Source organism: Eublepharis macularius, chromosome 1, assembly GCF_028583425.1.
Source record: "Eublepharis macularius isolate TG4126 chromosome 1, MPM_Emac_v1.0, whole genome shotgun sequence".
NCBI lineage: Eukaryota > Metazoa > Chordata > Lepidosauria > Squamata > Eublepharidae > Eublepharis > Eublepharis macularius.
Window position 1 is genome coordinate 72065360 of NC_072790.1, and position 24300 is coordinate 72089659.

At 39.4% G+C, this 24300-nt stretch overlaps 1 protein-coding gene across 2 annotated transcripts in view; it reads left to right on the forward strand.

The window, feature by feature from the left end:
• SMAP1 (small ArfGAP 1) overlaps nt 1-24300 on the forward strand; it is a 98825-nt gene that overhangs the window by 68306 nt on the left and 6219 nt on the right. For both annotated transcript variants that reach the window (XM_054978442.1, XM_054978450.1), the window contains 2 exons: nt 6631-6761; nt 22687-22852. In XM_054978442.1, coding sequence (XP_054834417.1) covers nt 6631-6761; nt 22687-22852 — 297 coding nt within the window. The remainder of the gene's footprint in view (nt 1-6630; nt 6762-22686; nt 22853-24300) is intronic.

Below are 24300 nucleotides of genomic sequence, written 5' to 3' on the forward strand. Positions count from 1 at the left end.
ATTTCCATCACATTGAAAGGTTGAATTTGCAGGAAAAAGCAAAACTCATTTTCAGTTTGATGCATCATTTACCAGTTAGATGTACGATACAGAAAACATAGATGAGTGTGGATTGCACATGTTAAAGTAACCATCAGTGTATTAGCATTAAAAATGGATGATCCCAATCTTTCTGTGGGGATATAAGTGAATTGCCATGTTCTTCCCCTTCAGATTTATCTTAAAGATGGTGGAAGTTAAGGAAGGTACTTGTTGAATACAAGTTGGATATATGACCTTATTAAGCTTCAGTTACAAAAATGACAGAAAGCAGTTCAATTGGAGTATAACTACTAATCAAACAAATAGGCCAGCTGCTGCATTTCAGCAAAGCTCTGTCATGCCTAGTGTCATTAATTCAGCTTAAGAAAGAATAATTTGTTTAGAAGCTATGTCCCTCAAGGTTCTTTGGAGCAGCTTATAAGCTGCCTTGTATTCCTAGAAATCCAACCTTGATTTTAAAGACATACGGTTGCAGAATTAATAACTTTGAAAATATGATGGCAAAAACCTCTGATGAGGAGGAGGAAGAATTTTACTTTTAAGGTTTTATATCAGCATTGGAGATGCTGCTTCTTTGTTTTCTCCCCCTCTTCTTGAGGCCACGCAGTATGCTAGTACATAAGATCATGCTGTACATTTTCCTACCAGCTGCTGTGAACCATGTGAGGTGGGAGCAAGGATAGGCATGGTATGGGATAACATATGTTGTGCTATACCAGCAGTTCATCTTTGGTCTTCTGTGCATGCACATATTGGGACTGCACTGGTGCAGGCCTGCCCAGAGATAGAATTTTATAGCTTGTGCAGACTGAAGAGGTGCCCATCCCCCACTAGCGCACATGGCTGCTGTTTCCTACCAAAACCAACACATTCCGTAATGTGGAGATAGGTTCTGCTGTTTGCTCCATTGTTGACAACTTTTTCTCTGAGGAAAATTATTATTTTTTCTCTGGCTGTTGAGAAGCTGGTTGTCCATCTATCAGCTCTGTAGGGCTTCTCTATATCTCCATCAAGTATCGAGGCCGTTCTTCAGCTTCCCTTCCTGGCCAGGTCTGAGGCCATTCCTCGGCTTCTTTTCTCAGCCTTGCACCATGACTCAGAAGATGCTTTTCCAAAAGTGTATCCAATGTGCCACTAAGACACAGTCAGATGAACACTCATTGTGTCTGTTTTGTCTAGGCAAAACTTGCAACATATCCAGTTGTATACACTGCTTCAGCGTCATTCCAAAAGCTCGCCGTGATTGGGCCTTGAGGCTGAAGGGTTTTATATGGGACAGATCTTCAAAATTCCAGTGTCACAAATGCCTGCCTCAAGGAGCAAGCCTCCTGCTCAGTATTGGTGATTTGGGTTCCATTGATTCTGAGTTTAGAACCTGAGAGGTATCAATCCCGTCAACAGTTCTGTCTTCTCACCGCAGTGCTTTGGAGCTGCCAGCCAAAAAGGCTAAGCCCAAGCCCAAGCACTTAATGAAGCACTCTGATATGAAGGTGTTGAAGCATACCTCTAACTATTCCATATGCCTTTCAATCATCATATCAGTTCTGATAGTGCGTGAAGAGGGCTTGAAGATTCCATCGCCCTGCATTCCATCTCTGCATCCCAGTTCCATAATTCGAGGTGATGATTTTTCTGAGGGTGAGTTCCCACTGGAACCTTTTAACATCGGTCCAATCTCTCCTGCAGTCCGCTCCATAGTTTTACAGCCCCTGCTTCAGCTCTGTTACCTTCAGTAGCAGCATCTACTCAGCCAATGATGCCTTCTTGGTCAATGCCCACTACGTTGGTTCCACAGCCTTCTGCACCAGTTCCACTGTCTTTGGTTCTGACATCTGCTCAACTAATGGTACCTTCTTGGTCAATACCTCCTATATTGGTTCCATGACCAATGGTTTCATTCTGCCCCCAGCACCATACACAGCGACTTGGACTGAGTTTCTGAAACAAATGTAGTTTCAGCAGCCTTCTACCTTGTCTGTACTTATGCCTTCCACCTCCACTACACAAGCCCTGTCAGTTCTGATTTATTCTGCATCACATCACCTCTCTTTGGATTTGGAGGCTGAGAAGACGGCTTCCTGTTCCAATGTAGCTTTGAAATTTCCATCGGATACGTCCCCTGATAATGCAGTTGGGGAAATTTCATTATTGCATCCTTCTAAACAGGTGGAGTAAAGCAGGATGACTGTGGCTACCTATTCACACAACCTCCACCTTCCTCACTGATTGTGGATGAGGACTGGTTTTATCACCAGGGCAGTCACTACACTCCAGCAGTCGGAGTTGGGCCCAAGGTTGATCATATGGTTAGGGTGTACTTTATGTGCATCACTAACTACCAGGCTATCATAACTACCTGACAACTCTTCCTCTGCGAGTGAAGAATGCAGCCTATCTGGAGATGCTACTGGAGAACAAGCTACTATGGCTATGGTACTGTTCTCTGAGGCAACAAAATTGGCAAAGCAACACTGGCCATCATGCTGCTTACTGCTTCATTCACTCTTTGGCTGCTGCAGTGGTTCTTCAGCATCAAGCCTGGCTATATTCTACTGTTTTGCCTCCTGCCATCAAGAGCAAAATATGTCTATAAAGACATATTTTCTGTAAGACATATTACTTCGGCTAGAAGGGTTGGTGAACTCGCTGCATTGCAGATGGGCGAACTTTATTGTTTTTTCATGATAAGGTTATGTTAATACCTAGTTTATAATTCTTCCCCAAGGTGGTTTCTGTGTTACATTTAGCCAGCCAATCCCTTTGCCTGTGGTTCCCCCCCCCCCCAAATTTTTCTACTGATGGTGAACTAGCCTTACACACTCTTGATGTTAAAAGGGTTTGTTTTATTTAAAGAGGTTACATCCTGTATGTAAGTCTCCTGCACTGTTTGTCTGTATGTTAGGACCAACTGGCATCCTCACAGACTCTTTCCAAATGAATCATTTCTGCAGTTGAACTGTGCTATAGACTGGCAGGAGTCTTGTATCAACTCTCTACCCATACCCATTACCCACTCCACCAGAGCCTTCCTTTGTGGAATTCCTCTCACTGACATTTGTACAGCTGTGACATCAAAAAAATGTAGATATATTTAACATGGAAAAATACCAAGTTGAAAATTTATTGCAATTTTTAAAAACATTTGCGGTATTTTAACCCCATACCCAGAATGTGTTGCATTCCCCTCCCCCATCTGACAGACAAGCCATGTGTTTTCTTAGGATGAATAGAAAGGAACATATGGCCAGAGTTACTGGGAAGGTACTTATGCGGCAATGTTTCCTCCTAGAAATTATTTTCCTTTATGGAAATAGGACTGGTTAGGAGTAGGATAAGTAGACATTCCATTATATTGTGAAGACTATATAAGAATTGCCTGAATGGCCTGCAGTTCTTTATCTGTTTACTTCTAGATATGACAACTCCAAAATGTAGACCATACCGAGGAAGAAGAAATCTCTTACCATTTAGAGAATCATGAAGCTATCAACACAGTTTAGGGGAACATAGTAATATTCTGTTCTATATTAAAAATAGGGGATTGGCATAGGGCAGCCTGTGGTCACTTATTCTCTCATTGAGAAACCAAGTCTTACATCACATGTAGGCAGGTCTTATGAAGCTTCATTCTTTTCAAAGGAAGGTGGGTGAGTGGGCGGGGAATAAGCACTGGATGAAGAATCCCAGCTATTATGGAGGTTAAACTTGAAATAAAAAAAACACGTCTTACAAAATAGTTATTGTTTATATGGCTATGATGCTTTTTTTCTGTTCATATCCAAATTCAGTACCATAGTGAGGTGTTAATCTTTGTGGGTTAATAAGTATATAAATTGTGGCACAGTTACAGTTGCTATGAGAACCACAACTTTGATTGCCTGACTTTAGTGTAGAATCCCCGGTGTATTGTTGCAGTAGTGCTTCTGCATTTACTTTCATAACAAGAGAAGAATGAAGTTAGCAAAAGCATGAATAAATACCCCTGCGACTCCTGGAATGTGCTGCTCATTTGCCACTGAAGGACTTATTATTATTCATAGTGGAAGTATCTCATAAAGGCTTTATTCTGTACATGTAAAAATACTTCAGTTGAATCAAATAATGATCATGTACAGATTCAAAAGGGGCTCTCTTAATATCTCTATTTCTAGCTATTGAAAATAGAAACATTTCTATATACATTAAAACAACTAGAATCAAGTTTAGAAAAAAAGTCAAAATTCTCAGAACATGTCATACTGTAGATTTAATTTTTATTTTAAATTCTCTGAAGCTACAAAAAATGCACAAGTTGTAGATCTTTAAAACGTCCATATTGCAAAACAGGTCCACTTCCCGGTCCAAAACCGTGGCATTCTTTACCCCGTTTGTATGCCACCACAGGAACTTCTGTGGATCATATAGGATAGGGTTACATCATAATAAGAACTCCTCATGATTAGCAATATAAGTAAAAGGGAAACATCAAAACAAAATGACTATTTCACCATAAAGATTTGCTGTCAGCAACCTAGTGTTCTGTGTAGAGCTACCATCAAGCTACCCAAATGTTTTGGGTAGAAAAAGCAGATAGATTCATCTTGATTGATGGCCAATAAAAATACTAAAAATTCTTTTGCATTTCCTTCACCATTTCACATTAATTCTTTTATGGTATTCCAACTTAAATTATTTTTCACAAGTATCTTTCTAGAGAGAAAGAAGGATGAAAGTAATTTGATAATCTTCCTATGCAATGGGAAGATGTGAAAGAGAGGTCAGCTGAAGTGCTGACTTCCTACTTCACTAATATTTTGGGTGTTTTAGTTGTCAAATTTGATAACATGAAGACAATGTATTGAATGCAGCAATCCATGGGCACATGGATAGTGGATTGTTCTGTTGTTCCACTCCCCCCCCCCCCCCGCAGCAGAAATCAAGTATAGGTATAGGTATCAGTATAGGTAAAGAAAGCTGTAGAGAGGGGAACAAGGGGAAAGATCTGCATCCGTCCATGCCTTTCACTGAGAACTTACTGAGTCCAACCAGGAGTTGTTTCTTATTTCCTTTGCCTTGACCCCAAGTGTATTGCTGCCACAGTCACTGCAACTATCATAAGCTTCAGTCGTTTTTGTTCTCAGTGTGTCTGCTGATAGTTTGAGGAAGCTGAGAAAATACAGTGCAGAACTTTGGATCTGCTTGATAAAGCTTCTAGCAAGCTGTTTATAAAGTGTCTTTACCTATTGCCAGGAAAAAAAATCCCCCAAAGCAAAATGAGTTTCCATTACAGTTCTCAATCTTTTTGCGTGTCAATATTTAAATATTTTTTTTTGTACAAGAACTTAACCTGAAGTTTGAGTTTGGCACGCATGCGCATGCTTATATTTTAAAATATTTTTTCTTACCCATGAATCCTCTCCCCCCATCTTTTGTGTGCTGAGGAAAAACCATGTCTAATTGTTCATTTGGGAGCAGTAATAACTAGCAGATACATAAACATGTTGACTCATATGACACACTGAGTAAGAGTATGATCTGAGTGCTAGTGATTCAGATGTTGTCCTTGCTACAATTTACTGAGTAGTATAGGCAAGCCATTTTCTTTTAGACCTCCATCTGTAATTGGGGATAATATTGACCTAATTTACTGGATTGTTGTAAGTATGGCTGTGATAGTATATTTGGACACTGAAAGTGCAGTCCAAATGTAATTATTAAGTGTACTTCAGGAGGAATTCCTCAGGCACATGCAAATGAAGTATTCATAGAAGTTATTCATCTGTATGAAACAGAAAGGGGAGATGTGGTGTAACTCAGCTTTCAGTCCCGGGTCAAGTGCTATGTATTGTTTTGGAGGTGAGTGGGTGATGAATTATAAATACTGTGCCACAGTTGTTTAGGAAAATGTTTATACAACTTGAATAAACAATAGATTTAATGAAGTTAAATTCCACCATAGACATTAAAATCAAGGGGACAGTGAAAGATATTTTCCTGTTGCTGTTGTTTCACATCTGAGGTAGCAAGTTCCAGAGTCATAAACATGCTTATTAGGATTCTGATACTAAAAAAGAAAGTGACTTGGGGATGTTTCATAAGTAGTCTAATGATTTGAAGGAAGATGCCGATAAGCTGCTGAGCCCTGTATAGGTTTGATAGGCTGTTGCTCTCTTTTAAGAACAATATAATTATGTATCAACTAGTGATATATTCCAAATTATCTAATCATTACAATGCTTGTTTCCCAAGGCTTGGGCTACATATTGGTAAGATTGCAGTTCCTCAAGCTGTTATGCTGATAACTGTTTGACAAAGCTGTGTAAGTCCTGTAGAATTGTGTAATTGTGCTAAATCAGTTTAGATGCCATTTATGGCTGGCCTTAGGCTGTGTTTTAATATGTGCAAATCTTGCTAATTACATTGGCATGTTGTAGATTTTAAATTACAGGAAGCTGACAGAATACTAGAGGAGCTAGGATACCAAGTGTTTTAAACGCTTGGAAAGTTCTGCCAACCCAGAATACCTTTATACATTGGCAGTGTAACTGGCTTGCTTGCAATGATTAAATCTGCTGTAACACTCTTTGTTCTTAAACACTGTCATTTAAGATGGCCCTGCTGATTCTGCTGTTACAAATGGAAGCATTGCCACTCCTGTCACGGCACTGAATGATGATCTGGATATATTTGGCCCAATGATCTCTAATCCTTTGCCCACCTCTTCTGTACCTCCTTCCCAGGTAAGCATAAAAAGTACATGCTAAACCTACTTAGGAGCTGTATTGATAAGAAGGTTGAAATGTTTCTATTGGTAGCGTGCATATAAGGATAAGATGCCTTGACTATCCTATCAAAATCCCTTTAACCCTTTTTTTAGCAAAGCAAATGGCAGGTACTTAATAAGTAATAAACTTATGTAGATAATACAGGATATTGTATACTGTATGAAATAAATGAAGACCTTTAAGGTTTTTGGAAGCTGTGGAGGGCAGTTCCTACATCCAGCATTGGAAGAACAACAGTAGTGTTTCTTTGAAAAGAGACTATTTGGGTAGGAAAAATCTCCCACATGACTTTCCGTTAAATTTAACTACTCTGAAAGCAATGTGTTTAAGTGAACTTCAGTCCAATGTATCAGTCAAGTTCTTCAAATCTGAAGTAGCAATAGAGCAAGAATTGAGGATTAAGGATGATGCTGTACATGTCAAGGCCTAGCGTAATCTACCTGAATTAAAAAGGAAAAATTTTCTCCACCATTTATCTTATGGCCATAAGCATCGATTACATATTTTGTAATACCTCAATGGCTGGACTGTGGGGACTGTTTGGAAACCAACTTTAGCCAGGTTTTCTGCACATCTATGAACTTTGAACATCAAAGAAAAAAGTGCATCAGAGCTTGGTGAGAGCCATACTGTGGCATCTAGAGAGAGAGAAGCAGGAAATGGTATTTTATAGCCTTTTTAAAAAAGCTTAAATGAATAGCTAAAAGATAGTTCTGTTTATGGCCACTTTACCATAATACCTATAGCTACAGCCTTTAAGGTCAGAGACTTTATGCTGTTGACTACTAGAAGCTGTAGAACAGCAAGGTAGATGAACTTTCCAATGATCTGGCTGGTTGTTGTTGTTTTTGAATTTTCTGTTTATTAATGTTTCTGAAGGGTTACAACTTATCCTAGTAAAGTGAATATTGTTTCTAATTCACAACAAATCAAAGATGAATATACAAGTATCTCAACCAGCTATATACAAATGCTAAAAATGTATTCAAATCTATAAGTTAACATGAGATCATATATATCGACAGTATAAGCATTTTTAACAATATTAATATAATTATATTAAATGAACCTAACTAGAATAGTTTAAGAAGTTTCAGAGTATTGTTAAATCCTTCATTCCCCTTTTCCCCACCCACTCCCACTAAAGAGATTATATTTACTAACAAATATAATTCAGATAAACTTCGTTATATTTAACTCTCCTTCAACCCACCCACCTCCCCCCGTCAAATTATTAAATGGTAGTAGTATTCACACACTCCTCCTTATGTTAAACACAAATATATCAACTGTTTGTGTGCCCATAAGAAAAATAAAAGAGACTGGATAAATAGTTTTCTGGACCTTGTGAGATATATCTCATTTAGGTCATTGGAACACGTTCCAATACAGAAAGGCTGTTAAAAATCTGGGGTGGCAAGAGAAAATGAGTCCTCACCCTCCCCTTCTCCCCAGACCTCAAACAACTAGATATGTTAAACATTGAAAGCCGTAACTTCTTCAGTGGAAAGTCTAAGAGTCCTGACATATGTAATATGTATTAGAAGATTTTCCTTTTACTATGTAATATTACCAGAACTGCTCTATTTGAATGGAGAATTAGCTAGCAGACTGGAACTAAATTTAGTGCGGATCTTTTAACCAATATATACTGGGGTCCCTCTCCAGATGCTCGTGCAATAAAGAGGCAGACTAAATAATGATACAACGTGTTTTACTAAGTAATGTGACGTATGCCTGAACTAGCACACACATACAAGGTTACATACAAGAGCTAGGACAACAGAGTAGGAAAGTAGAGACGGTTGCATTAGCGGGATAGCCCACTTGAGAGTGATGAAGTTGGGTATACTCACAATCCTGACGCGGAGCAAAGATGTAGCAGTGAGATGAGGTGGTCTAATGCCTGCACTAGATCCGAAATAGAGTGACAGCAAGGAGTCTGGATAGGAATGGCACGCGCGCCATGTGGCCTGGGAGGCCAGCTTAAATACCCCAAAACATACCCTGGGGCTGGTGCAGTTTCTAGTGGTTCTCACGGGCGAAACAAAGGTTTTAATGGCTCTACAACTACCCTAGATGGGCCACTTTAGGAATCTGATTATGTTATTGTGACACCTTGGGAAGAGGGGACAAAGGAGGGAGGGGGAGATCCGGGCGTGTTGAATGGATGTTCCAGCGGACAGGGCTTGTCCCGACATCATCAACTCTGGAATGCGGAGGCTGCTTTGAGATGCATTCTCTAAGTGCTTGGGATGGTCAGCACTTAGCTTCTTCTCTGGGGTGGCTATTAAGTTATGCAGAGCAGGGTGAGGCTCACCACTGCAGACGTGGTCTGCTTGCTTCTCTGGAATGGCTTCTCTCAGCAGGCTGCTTCTCTGGGTCTTCTGGCTGCCTGGGAACATGGCTGCTGGCTGGGCATGGCTGGGGCTTGCTAGCAGGCTGCCCAGTAGTGAGGGCAAGCTGGGCGACCGGCCCGCAGGAGTCTCCAGACGGGAACTGGCCAGGGGGTGCCTGGTCAGGCTCGCTGGAGGTTTCCTTGGCTGGCACCTGACTGCTAACAGCGTGGCTTGGGCCCGGGTGAGGCAGGCTTCCATGGAGGCAGGGAACAGCAGGTATAACACAGTCCATAGCAGGAATAAGGCACAGGCACAGTCCGTGGTCGATAGCAAGCAGGCAGGAAACTGACACGTGAGGCAGAGTCCAGACACGCAGGAAAGTCAGGATACTGGCATGGGCATTGTTGCCCAGAAAGATAATCTCTAGTGTAGTTTTAGTCCACAGCTTTTAGTCCCTAGCAGAGGCAGGAATAGGCATAGTCCGTGGTGGGTAAACATGCATGAAATAGACACGTGTGTTAAAGTGCACCCGTGCAAGGCAGTCTCTGGTGTAGCAATAAAACAGCAACGCAGGAAACCCAAACACAGTTCATGGCAGGCCTTAGAGCAGGAGAGGGGGGGCTCCTTGGCAACAGTAAATAAACAGCAGCTCAGTCAAGCATATCAAACTGGTATTTTGCTGCCCTTTGGTGGAGTCAAGGTCTGTGTCGTCTTTCTTTTCTGTGAGGATTTGTTAGGGTCTGTTAGTAAAGGAATGTGAACGTCTTGCAACAAAGTTAGACCCGATTCTTGATCTTTTATATAATAGACTTTGTCGTTATATTTTACTTGTAATCTTGTTAAGTTTGTCCATTTATAAGTCACATTTGCTTGCCTTAGTGCTTCAGTGATTATTTTAAGATCTCGGCGTTTCTTCAGTACTTCTGATGGCAAATCAGGGAAAATAAAGATCAGTTCACCCTGAAAGGAGAACGAGCCTTGGGATCTGCCTGTTTCTAGTATTATCTTCCTGGTTCTCGAGTCAGAGAAAACTGCCAGAATGTCTCTGGGGCCCCTTCGTTTTGGATGATTGATTGATCCCAAATGATAAGCTTCAGAAATAAAAGGGGCCACTCTGTCTTCCAGCTGTAGTTCCCGAGCAAGCCAATTAGCAAGGAAAGTTGTTAATTCAATATTATCAGTTGCTCGTTCATTAAAACCTTGAAGCTGTCAAGCTGAAACTTCTAGGTTCAAAACTCTATCGTGGAGGCTGGCATTTTCTTTTTCAAGAGAGTGGAGCTCTTCTTGTAAAGCTGTTCCAAGCTTCAGTGCACTCTCTGCCTTTTGGTTAGCTGTTGTCAAAGAGTTTTTAAGTTCAGCTAATTGCTCAGATAGGGGATTAATAAGAGCTTTCATATTTTCTATTAATCTCTGTTCCATGTTTGTAAGAAAAGAAGTAAGCATAGTGTCAGTGGGAGGGGTAGTCTGCATGCTTACCCTACTTCCTTCTGTCACCATTTTGTCTGCGTTGTTGATTTGAATCGTTGTTGCTTTAGATGGTGAAAAAAAGTCCTGCAGTTGTTTTGAAGCTTTTGGTTTAGATTTATTTCTGTCACAACTTTGCTTGCCCATAATTTACTGCTTTTAAAAGAAGTTACGGCATTAGATAAAGAGGCAAGGGGATCAAGGGAGGTCGGCGCTCACTCCTCAGGCGTCCTCCTTCCCCACCATTCACACCACGCCCCCGATCAGGCTGATTGTTGACCAAGCCAGTGGTCTGTCTAAAAGCAATATGCTTAATCTATATCTATAAAGATAAGTATCCTGACTGACTCATCAATGCCCAGCCCAAACCCCTGGACCTAGAGACGTGAGATTTGGGGAGAACATTCCTTTCATGATGTAAAGACTCACAAAGAAGAAATTTTAAGAAATTCGCCCCCTAAGGGGGTTAAAAGGGGTAAAATGTATTTTCCCATAGGGATACAGCTACCCTGTGTGGCTGGCAGGCTGCTCCTCCCCCCCTCCGCCAACTCAGCCACTCTTCCCTGAGGTCATTTGCATATGCGGCCTGATTGGTCATCACCCCAACATTCTAAACAGTATGCAGTGGCTGATGGGAGTCATTGAATGTGTTCTGAGGTAAAAATACACCTCCCAGTCTTCTTCTGAAAGTTCACTGAGTTACCAATCTCCCTGTAGGGCCTGGCTTTCCTGTGTGGCTGGCAGGCTCCTGCCTGTTCACCCCCCCTCCCTGATTGGTCAGCTGTGGAACTGTGTTCTGAGGTAAGAATCAGGTCAAGGAAACTGCAAACAGTTGAAGAAAGACAGTACAAGACTCCCGAACAGGGATTTTATATAAAAGTCAGTATGGCAACTGAGTTTTTAAATGTTCATGGGGAAATGGTACACGACCTTTCTAGGGGCCATTTCAGTGCAAACCTCTCACATGAACCTGTCAAAGTGCCCACCACACCACCCCTCCCTCAGTCCAACTCCACCTCACACCTTTCACAGCCATCACCTCTTACTGCCGCCAAGAAGCCTTCTGGCAGACGTCCTGCAAAATATACCGAAGCTAAAAGGAGGAAGCAACTTGGAGATGTGGCAAAGAAATATGCATATCCTACTCCTGTGGCGCACCGAGCAGCAGTGGCCAAGTACCAGCAAGATCACCCCGAGGTGCACAGAGTGGCAGAGTCTCTCTATGAGCAAAGCAATCCTGGAAGACGAGTAGAGAGGCGCTCACTTTCATGGAAGGTCAAGGCTCACTCAGGCATGGCATATGATCCTTCGCTACCTTCAAGCTACCTATTAACCTCATCCATGTAAAAACACCCCTGTTCACCATCTCAAAACAAAGCAATATGGCCCAAATGCTGTGGAACTGTAAGCTCATTGTTTGGGATGAGAGCACCATGGCACTTTCTTGTATGGCTGGGAGGCTCCTGCCTGCTTGCACCTCCCTCTCTCTGATTGGTCAGCTGTGGAACTCTGTGTTCTGAGGTAAAAATCAAGTCAAAGAAACTGCAGACAGTTGAAGAAAAGCAGTAACTGGATTTAAAGTAGTTAAATACTGTAGCGAAGCACGGGTATCAAGCTAGTGTCAGTATATAGACATAATGTGTTTTTGTTTCAAATGTTACCAATCCATGTAGATAAAAAGATTTTTTTTTAATTGCAGAAAAGGATAAATGATTTTGTATGGAATGGGAAGAAACCAAGAATAAGATTTAAAATATTACAAGATGACAAAAAAAAACCTGAGGAGGCTTAGCGGTACCAAATATTAAATTGTATTGCCAAGCAGCGGCATTAGTTTGGATATCAGATTGGATTATAAACCCAAATATAAGAAACATAAAATTGAAAATAATTAAGAAAGAATTCATAATTATTTATAGATTAAGAAATCGTTAACAACTATTCAAAGACAAGATGGCACTCATATTTTGAGGGATGGATTATGAAGAATATGGTTTCCATGTAGAAATAGATTAAGTCTGCCAACTTCACCATTAACATTTCCAGTTGATGCCTATTGTAACATTGCTTTAAGAAATAAAATAAATTATATAAACAATGAATATATAACAGACAAACAAGGAAAAATAAAAACATGGCAAGAAATTCAAGCTGGAGGAAAAAACATGTCATGGTTGTTGTATTATCAAATGATTTCATTACTGAAACCTCTGAACGAATGGGCAGTGGCGATTCTGTAGCTGGGTCCTGAGATGCTTTTAATTCTAAGCATTTACCTCCCTCCCCAATGGACAAAATCAAACATCTCAAAGATTTGGGAGGAGCTAGATCTTTATATTGAAGATTTAATAAGTGAAAATCCCGTAAATAAGATCTTACTGGGTGGAGATTTCAATGCCCAAATGATGACTTTTTATTCTTCTTCTTTTAAGAATTTTAAGAATTTTATTAAAGCAAAAAGTTGAAATAAAGTAAGTGCATAATATAAAAGTTATACAGATTCTAAATTAGACAATAAATTGAAAGTTATACAATCTTATATAACCAATAAGCATATAAACAATATAGGTATAATAGCTTTGAGAGTAAAACAAGCAATACATTCAAGTTCTCTTAAACCAAATGATGACTTCTTGACTGACAAGTTTGGGGTACCAAGGGCCAACAGTGAGGAAAACTGGATCTGCACCCATCTACCGCTCCTCTCCAAAGACTGCAAGGCAAACTATGCGGGCTCTTGCTTATCCAGAATGGCTCTTGCTTAATGGCTCTATCCCTGGCAACCATCCCGAGGAATTTGCCTTTATGGCTGGTGCAAGACGCAGTACCCATCGATTATTTCTTAGTCAGAGACAGCCTCCTACCTTTGGTCAAGAACCTACAGATCCTCCCTGAATTTGAAAGTGACCATTTTCCCCATCGGCTTAGTCTGGCCCCTCCACCTTGCCATTTGCATTATCCATATTTATTACATACCCAAAAATCAGGGTGTCAAGCAAAATAGTTGGATCACCTGGCACTTAGAGTGAAGGTGGAAGAGACATACAAGTGTAGGTCTATCATTATGAATGTTTCACAGGAGTGGAATCCTCTGATTCCTTATGATAACGTTCTTCGGCTTCTGAAACAGCTTTTAGAATGTGATGCCACTTTACAAGTCCGGTTTTTCAAAAAGCATTCAAAGCGATGGTTCAACAAAGATTGCCAAAAGACTAAGAAGGAGCTCTGAGCTGCATACTAGTTGTTTAGGACTGCTATGGGAACAGATGTTCACAGCACTGCCCAGCAATTGCTACATTTTAAAAAGTCATATAAGAAATTTGTGACAACAAAGAAGCAAGTGTACACAAAGCAGCTCTGGAATCAAATAATCTAGTCAACAAAAGACAGAAATCCTGCATTTTTCTGGAAACTGATATCCAGGCACGCGTACAAGGACATCTCACCCATAGATTCCTTAATTTCAACCAGTAAATGGGAGGTGTACTTTACAAAATTACATGCCAATAGCCCCCAACCTTCCTATTTCCAGAAGCCTGAAGATCTACCTGACTGGCCCCCCGTCACCACGAGGGAAATCAAGTCACTTATAGGCCAGTTTAAGAGAGCCAAAGCCCCTGGCACAGACAATATCCCACTGGAACTTCTAAAAGACAGTAGCGATTGGTGGGTCCCTCCTTTGGCCTCCCTCTCTACTGTCATCAATTGGACTGGGGAAATTCCCGATGACTGGAAGAAGGCAATTATAATTTCTTTCTATAAAACCAGGAAGAGAGATAATTCAGCAAATTACAGATCTTCAAGAAAGTGTTGGTTAGATCAGGAGAATCTTTTAGTAGATGAACAGGCGGGCTTCAGAGAAAGGCATTCCACCATGGGGCATAATCTGATTCTTGCTCATCTAATAGAGAAATATGCTGCTAACAATGCAGTTTCGTTATATGCAGCCTTTATTGATTTAAAAACTGCCTTTGATTCCATACCCCAGGAAAGGTTATGGGAAAAATTAGGCACCACGTCAATAGACTCTTGTACCTGATCTGGGAGTTGTATACTAACATGTCATTTAGGGTCAGGTGCAATAAAAATGGCCTCCTAATTAATAGTATTACAACTATGAAAGGCATTAAGCAAGGCTATGTTTTGGCCCTTTCACTTTTAATATAAATGATCTAATTGGTAACCTAGGCAGGGCAGATACTCATCCTCCTGCCATAATAGACCGGAAAATTCCTACCTTGCTCTGCGTGGATGATATGGTTCTGTTACCAAGGACCCTTGTGGGCCTCAGAAGGGCTTCGAAAGAGTTTGGCTGCTACTGCAACACTAACCAGCTATCGATAAATTACCAGAAAACCAAAGTTATGGCTTTTGGCGAGAGACCCAGAGTTAGATCATGGAGTATTAATGGTCATAATCTAGAGCAGGTAAAGAGCTATAAATAGCTGGGGGTGATGATCTAGTCATCAGAGGCGAGGAAAGCTCATCACAAATATGCTGCCTGTACTGGCCAAAAATCTGCCCAGCGTATTTTAAGATTCTTTTTTTCCAAAAATGGCCAATACATACCCTCAAATACATGGCCCTCAAATTATACCAATCCAAAATGGTTCCCCAACTTTTGCACAGTACCATGGTTGGTTCATCTTCTTTGTGTTTTGCTCCCTTAGAGAAAACACAATAGAAATTTCTGAGAGCTTTATTTTGAGTCCCCAGCTCTGTTTCCAACGCTAGTTTACATTTGGAATCTGGCCTGATAAAAGAGTTGAGGCCAAGGTTAATTTGGCCTCCCTAAGTTTACGGCTTAGGCTAAATCATTTCTCTTCTGATATTACATCATTAATACTTTAGGGATGGCTTTTGCTCCTCCTGGCTCAAGGCAGTCCATCAGAAGTTGAACCTGTTAGGTTTTCTTGAGTCTCTCCAAATAATGCCCCTGGAGCAAGCCAGGGTCTTAATCAAGCAATGGGTCTGCGACACTCAATGGCAGGGAGATATCAACAGAGTCCCACTCCTTTTGGCCCCAGTGAAATCGCTCTGTGTTGTCACTGCAGCAGCCTACCTATCCTCATTGGAGATTCCGTTGTACCGCGGGGCCTTCTCCATGGCCAGATGTAATGTTTTCCCCTCTGTGGTTGTCGAGGGACATTACAAAAAGATTGCAATGGCAGAGAGGGTCTGTCTCTGCAGAGCAGGCTTGGTCAAGACTATAGAACACACACTGCTTCACTGTAGTTTCTACGAGGAAGCACGCAAGAAAATTTTACATCCATTGTTAAGGATGTTTCCCACCTGCTCAGATTCAGAAATCACTAAGAAGCGATTATCTGATGCAACTCCACAGTTCACATGTGCGTGTGCTAGATTCCTTGCTATAGCACTTAAAACATGCAAGGATCAACTACAGAGGGCATTGGACACATGATACTAGAGTCCTCCATGTTTTGTTTCTCTGAGCTTGGCTTTTATATTTCCAAATTTTTAACTTTAAATTTTATATTGTATTTATATTTTTATATTTACACCAGTAAATCCACCTGAGTTGAATCATCGCAGCACGAAACCAAAGATTTTTACAGCCTATGTCTTTTATGTTCATTTTAAGCTCTCATTGATATTGACAGTATACTTTTATGTACTTTGTAGATTCATTTAGGTTGTTATTGTGCTGGTTATGTACCACAATAAATATTTTGGATATCTAAATTTAAAGATCAATTAGTCAAGGAAGGAGGCTGGTTAAGAGAGAAAATGGTTTTTGAACAACTAATCATTAGAGATTCAAAACACCTATTAGGAAAATTTTATAAAATTGTATTGTGATATGATAGAAGATTAGGAATATATATCGGCTAGTTCTATATAGGCATATTATTTAAAGACAATTAGATTTAATTGATAGTAGTTTATTTATTATGTTTCTCCCATATAGGATTTAGATGTTAGATTCATATATGATCCAGATGATTATTGATGATTGAAGTAATGAATGACTGTTGAGATATGATTTGGATGATTATATGATAATTACATTTTTGTGTATATGTTTGACTTTATTATCTGAAGTAAATGAAAAGCTATAGATAGCTGTCTATCTGTCTGTCTATCATCATTTTCATTGCTTTCCTGGAATATATTGCCATTCCTAATATGGTCTGTTCTACTCTTCACCCAGTTAATACTCTGTGATACATAATGATCATTTTGGCATGTTTCTGAACTGTGGGGTGGCTGTTGGTTTTGGTTTCACTTAATCACTCAAAAGGAGGAGGCTTTTTTGTTGTAACTTCTTTTATGGATTTTATTTATTTATTTGATTAAATTTATAGTCCGCTCTCCCTACAGGTGGGTTCAGAGTGGATAACAATATGTTGAAAAGTTTAAAATCATATTAACAAGTTAAAAATACATTTTTAAAATTCAATACAGTAATCCAACTATCCAGCCCACATAAGCATGTAAGCATAAGTAAAACATTATTTTCTTGTGACTTAGTTCTCTCCAGCACCCTTTTTAACCTGAATACAATCTACTGGTTTTTTTCTGATGTCTTTCTTTCTTGAAAAATAAAAAGGTTTTAAAAAGAACAGGCCTTCCGAGCAAGACCTTAGTTCATTTTCCTTATTTGGAATTTGTTGACTTCCTCTTCTGATTTGCTTGCTTTTCCTTATGCTCCCTCATTGTTTTTTGTCATGTTTTCTGCTGCCACCCTTTTTTGTCTTTGTAAAGGCTCTCCCTTCCCCCCTTTCTCTTCTTACCTAAATGTTTATTGTTACAAGACATAAAATAGAATTCCAAAAGTAAACCATTGGCTTCTAACAATGGTTGTTCACTTTGGGAGGGCAGGTGCTTTTTTTTTTTTAGTGGAGGAAATTTTATTACCTGGAAATGTATAACTGCGAAACCCAGCACTGGGTGCACAACTTGGATGCCGGAGCATACATATTTTTTTTTTACTACTGGGAACACAAGAGTGTCTCAGACATTTTTGCTGTTATTTGTATAAACACAAAGTCTTACACTCCAATACCAGGACACGACAGCAATCTCAAGAATCCAGTTACATCCAAGGATTTTTTTCCTCTGCACTTAACAATTAACCCCACAGTGTATTAATCTACCTATATATGAGATTAATATATAGAGAGCATGGGAAGTTGGAAACTGTTGCTCCGTTACGTATGAACATGTCAAAGGGCAGGTGCTTTTATAAGTAATGCATTACCCTTACATATTCTGGTTGGTTTTTTGCCATCCATACTTTTCATTATAGCACTGATGCTTAGATTTTAAATATTTAGGCAAAAAAAATTGTCTTTCGCCTTTCTTTTGACAGTGCTTCATTTAAGCACCATTGAAATACTACTCTTCTCACACTTGAAGAAAGGAATACTAATAGTTTATCAAATGTTAATACTCCTCGCTTGATATTTACAACATCAAGAAATTAGTTGCGTTTAATAGTGTTTTCATATCACCTTGCATCACTGCACAATTTTCCACAGAGGCAGTTCAGCTGTAGCTTTATTCATGATGGTAACAGCTATTTCCCAATAGGACAAACTAGTTCTAACCATCTGCAATTAATAGCCTTATCCCCACCTAATAATGAGTAAGAATAAGTCTTACTTAAAGGAAATCCTTTGTGTTGGTGATATTGCAATGTTCAAAGAAAACACTCAAGTACTTGAAAGAATGAGTGTCTCAGTAAAGACAGCAGATCTGAGGAAGTAATCATCCATAGGATTGGGCTGTTAAGTCTTATTTTCTTACAGAAGCGATAGGGATAACAATATCTTCATAATTAATATTACTTATCTGCATGATTCACAGGCAGCTTGTATATTTCAGTCTCTGTGTTTTTCACCTGTAAAGTGGAACTTCATGCCTGAGAATGTTGACATGAGTTGCTGTTCCATAAAAATTGCAAATAAAAAAAAATCCGTTACAGATTTAGTACCTAATCATTGTCACACAGCTTCTGTGGTGCTGTCTGTGGCCAAACTTTTGAAGCTGACCACCTTTGGGACTTAGAACTAAGGTCTCTGTAGTAACTTGCACGTAGAGTTGTGCTTGCATATTCTGTCATCCTGGGTAATTGGTTGCATTTCCTAGCCCATTATTTTGTGTCTGGCTTTAATCAGCGGATCTAGTTAAAAAAGAAAGAACCTGCAAACTGGAAATGTGCTCATCCAGCCTCACATTGTTTAAATCGGAACAAACTGAAACTGAACCCATACAAGACTGACGTAATGCTGGTTATGAAGCTTCACACATTTGATAGGATTCAGTTGACTGTTGCTGACTCAGTTAAGAGCCTAGGGGTTATACTGGATCCAGCATTGCTGCTGGAGAAGCAAGTTAATGCAGCAGCAAAAAACACTTTTTTCCAGCTTAGCCTTCAAAATGGCCCCCTATCTTGACTTTGCCCATCAGGCCACCTGGAGCCATGCCATGGTATCATCAAGAAGACTAGAGTATTGTAATATACTCTACATAGCTCACTCCTCAAAATCAACTTGTAGATTCCAGTTGGTGCAGAATGCTGCAGCTCTGTTATTCAGAGTTTGGCAGAGCATACATAGCACACCCATTGTACAGTCACTTTGTTGGCTCCCCATCAGTTACTGAGCTCAGTTCAAGGTATTAGCTATCACATACAAAGCCTTTCACGGCTTTGGGCCATCATATCTGCAAGACAGCCTTACCACCTATGTGCTGCTATGACACTTTCACTAAACAAATCTGAGCAAGACCTTCTGCAAGCGCAATTCTGTAGGACAAGATCAGCAACTGCTCATATACGAGTCTTCTGTAGTGGCCCCTGCTGTAATGGGCTGCTTGAGGTCAGGATGGCTCCCACATAGCCAGCATTTCACAGACTGGGTAAAACAGAATTGTTCAGGGGGCATTTTTTATCAAGCAAAGAGGGCTACATCATAACATGCTGGTCCAGGAAAATTTACTGTGTTTCTACTGTTGTAATAACATGTTCTGAATGGTTTAACATGCAACATTTAATACTTTTTTTTCCTTCGGACAGCTTCATTTCAGATTTCCTAGTACTATTATATTGTTTATTACATGTATCATCTTACTGATCACATTGATTTACTCCATGTAATCCGTCTTTGAGTTTCATTGAGAAAGATGGATTACAAATAATGTAAATAAATCCAGAGAGCTGTGTATTTTATCTACTAATCTGTTTCAACATAGTTTAACTTTCACCAAGGGCACCTTAATTTTCACTGTCACAGTCTGTAGAAGCATTTAAACTTGTTCGTTCAAGGTCACACTGTAGTGAGCCTGGTTCAGAACTGCTTGAGCTGTTATTTTTCACTGAAGGAGAACTTTACTGACGTATTCATTTATTGAAATAAGCAAACACATACATCTAGTAAGAGGCTAGATTCACCCACAATACCAAAACCATGGTTTGAATATTAGGAACGAGCTTGGGGAATCCTGAGACTTGCATGCTTCCTCCTTGCTTGTATAGATGGAGCTAGGAAATTAGATGCTTGTGTTTGTTGTTTCATTAAAATCTCTGTCCTCTAAATCAGGATCTGAGTCACAGTTTGTGATTTTAACAAAACAAACTATAGCTGTGAAAATATTTAGCTTCTTAGCCATGGTGTGTGGGTGCGTGTTACATATGAAGCTTGCAATTGTAACCAGAGAAAAATTCATTATAAAAGATTTAAACTGCTTGATTTCATTGCTGTTATATCCATTCATTGTTTACAAAGCAATGCATTTTTAATAATGGAATTTTTGCCAATGGAGAATTTTAGTAGTGGAAAATGTTCTACCCCAGCACACTGCTAACTGCATTAACTTGGTGATGACTATAGGAGACATACACAAAGAACTTTTTGAACACACCTTACATTTTGAGCTAAATCAACTAAGTACATATTAGAGATGCAGCTTTGGTGCAGCTAAATAATTTCAGTGTTCATACAGCTGCTTTTCTTTGCAAAGTTTACCATAGGTGTATTGTGCATTCCTTCATGCTCTGTTGACTTCATAAAAAATGTAGGAATTTTGAACTTCTAAGGATGCACCTCTTCCTGGCAAAGACTACCAAACCATTCATCCTGTGAATTTGTAGTTGTCACTGTGCCTGAGGCAATAAAAATATATTCCTCTGTGTGTGTGTTTTGAAAACACATTTGAAGCCTTTGAGAATCCTTACACAAAATCCAAACTTCACTTTACCTTGGATCTGTTTGCATATCTTGTTCTTCATTAAGTGACCAAATGATTAAGCAAGCAATTTACAGGATCATTTGTAGCTGATTAGTACTTGTTTGTATTAGTTGAAACCCATATATCTACTACACAAGGTTTCTGATTAATATTTTTTCTTTACTAAATACGGGCTTTTTAAAAATCATTTTATTTTGTGAAAAGTATAGGCTAACCAAAGCGAAACATTACTCTGTGTATGCTTTCTTAGAAATAAATCCAGCTTCTTTTATCATCTCAGAGTTAACTGAAGTGTGTCTAGGTTGATTCATGCAAAGAAACCTATTCCTTGCTAATATATTAAGGAAAGCCAAACAACTGAAGTCAGAGGATGTTTTTAGAAATAAAACTAGGTCTCCTACAGTAGAAATTTTCCTTCATCCCTAAATTATTGTCAGTGGTTGAAAAGTAACTTTAGATGCAGGGTTTTTTTTACTCTGACATTTTGTGGATATTTTTTTCTAGAAGACACAGCAGGAGCTGTAAATTTTGCAGCAGAAAGTGTACACTACCTTATCTAGAGACAGACACATACAGAAGGTAGATGACCTGTCATTACACAGGACACAAATTCATTTCACTCTTTTAAACCTTTCATTAGGGAAGTTTCTTGGAACTAGCAGTTGATGGAAGTGCCCATCATTGGTTTTGCTTTTGAGAGTCAGCAAATTGTTGGGTTTTCTGGAAGAAGGTTTGTATTGTAATACAGTCTCCAAGGAGAGTATTTGAAAAAGTTACAAGGAAATGAGGAGATCCATATAAAAAAATTAAGCTACAGAGAATCTGGGACTGCAGTGGAGAAGACAAGTATCCCATCTTTACTACTACATAAAATGTGTTAGAAACGTCACTACAGGGACAGAGTCCTATCTTTTGCTCTATACATAAGAATGTAATATCCCACAAGTTCCTTGAGAAATATATCACTTAGTCTGACTTTCTATTCAGTTTCTGTTTTGAACAGTTAGACTGGCCTCCCCAGCATATTGTAAAAGAAATACTGCTTAGACTGTAGGGGAGCAAATGGTGTTCAAAGGTACATGCATTACATTTAGATTAATCCTGCAAAAGGCCATAATTATGTGATTTCTTTGTAACCCTTTAAAAGAGTAACCGACAAGAAACAGATAACGAATTTTTTTCAGTATTTGTTTATTTGTAAAGTTTGGCAAATTCTTAGAATCTGCTGGTATGTTGCTTACAATAGATCCACCACATTCCTTCATACAGTCTCTAAACCAGCAGTAGAAAAGGTCATATTGTAAAAGACATCCTCTTCTAGTATTTTGTGAGATTCTAGTTCCTGTCTAGGAGCATCTCTACAATTTACACAATAAATTTACTGTGGAAAACAAATATATACATGCATTTCTTAATCTCCTTTGTACAACTATGGCCCAACCACTGTTCCCATGTTCATGTACACACACACTGCATTTTACGTCTTTGCTGGGGGGTGGGGGGCAACTGTGTCCAGACATTATTTTGCGTAGTGTGGAACTGTTGTCATTTTGCTTCACACAGAATAAACTTCATGATTTTAAAATCTATCATTGTAATTTATGCAGCTTATAAGGGAAACATTAAAAATGAGTAATATTGTATTCTTTGTATGTAAGTATTGAATTTCTGTGTATATTTATCTGTAACATGTTATTATCCTTGTATAGCTTTCAAATTCTTGTGACCCATTAAACTAGCAAGTTTGCTAACTAATCTTAGAACTAACCTGCTTTGTTCGATTTAGGAATAAAAATGCACACTAGCTAGCATTTCTTCTGATAACTTCTTTCAGTAGTCTTCCTTTGACCTTTAATTCCCAGAGTGCTTCCACTAACCCTGCAGCTGTCTCCTTATCTGCTGCATCTGGGGACCTTGATCTGTTCACTGAACAAACAAAATCAGAAGAGTCAGCAAAGAAACTGCTCTCCAAAGACTCCATCTTGTCACTGTATGGCACAGGGACCATGCCACAGCAAAATGCTCCAGGTAATTGCTTCTCAAATCTGCTTTCAAAGTAGCTTAATTGAAAGCAATGGTAAGAACTCAGTAGGTGTTTTTTTCTCTTCTGAAACTGTGTGCTTGTGTTAATTTATTTTCTTCTCTCTATTGAATTAAGTATGACGAACAAAATAATTTAGAGTTGAGAGCGGTGGATTTCCTTTAATGCTACATCTGTTCACATACAAATACAGGAAGAGTCTTAAAAGTCTCCTAAGTTTACAGTCTTACTAATGGACTGCACTGTTGCCTCTTTGGGCTGGGAGGGTTATGAAGCTAATGGGAAAGAGAATATTCCCTAAGTTGCCTAGGCCACATAACAAGCCACTCCCCCCTCCCCTTGCTGCTGAACAGTGCAAACTGGTATATTACATGGGAAGCTAAGCAAGTGTCCTCTATTGCTTAGGAAACTACACAGTGGCAACTTGCCTCCTGGTAACACTGCATAGGAAACAAAGCAACACAGTTCCACAAAACAGGCGTTGAGGAAAGGATAATGGGCATAACAGTGTGCCTCATTTCACCCCAATTTGGGGGGAGACGATACATCCTATATATAATTTAAAAAATTAGATAATGCCCTTTATTCATGGATGCAGAAATGTTTACACATGCAGCCAGGAGGATTTTGTAGGACTAGGAAAAGGTGAACACCCGAGCACGCTAAAAAGAGAAAATCCAGTTCTTGTCCTATTTAAGCTGTTTCTTTACTATTCCATCCCACCAGCTTTCTTTCTTTGAGACACGTTTAAATAAGAAGTACCACACAGGTCAAACCTCTGGAAATTATAGATGGTAACTTAGGAGTCTCTCCTCCAGAGAATAGTTGCTGTCTGTAAAGGGAAAGCACTCTGCATGTGCTCAGATCTGTTCTTATTTACTACTGTTACATACCTTACATAGTTGAATCCTATGATCAGAAAAGGTTCTAGAGCTGTAGTATGATAATTTTTAGTTTAGATGAAGCCTTACTTCCAGGGAAGGCTGTTGACAAAAAGGGATAAAGAATGTGACTGTAAAATAGAGAAATGAGGTGCAAAAATGCCAGGAACTAATTGGGGGTGAAAATACTGAGCAGATGAAAGAGGAAAGCTTGAAGAATAAAAGCAGCAGAGGAAGTGGAGAAAGAAAACCAAAAGAGCCCAGTAGATGAATGGATGCTGAAGAAGTTGCGTTTGCTAGACAATCCCCATTGCCTAGCAACTCATCTCCTATGCTAATTAGTGAGCTAGACATAGACAATCCCCAGGTTAATGTGGTTTGACAGGGCACAGGAGCAAATATAACAGAATTTCAATACCTAATTTCAGTACTGGAAGGAAAAGAAACTTATCAACCCTATCAAAATAATGCCCATCAGTTGTCTGCCTGAAACAGTGTTTCTTATACTCTGGGTGGCCTGAGGTCACTCCTGATAACAGCCCTTGCCCCCTTTG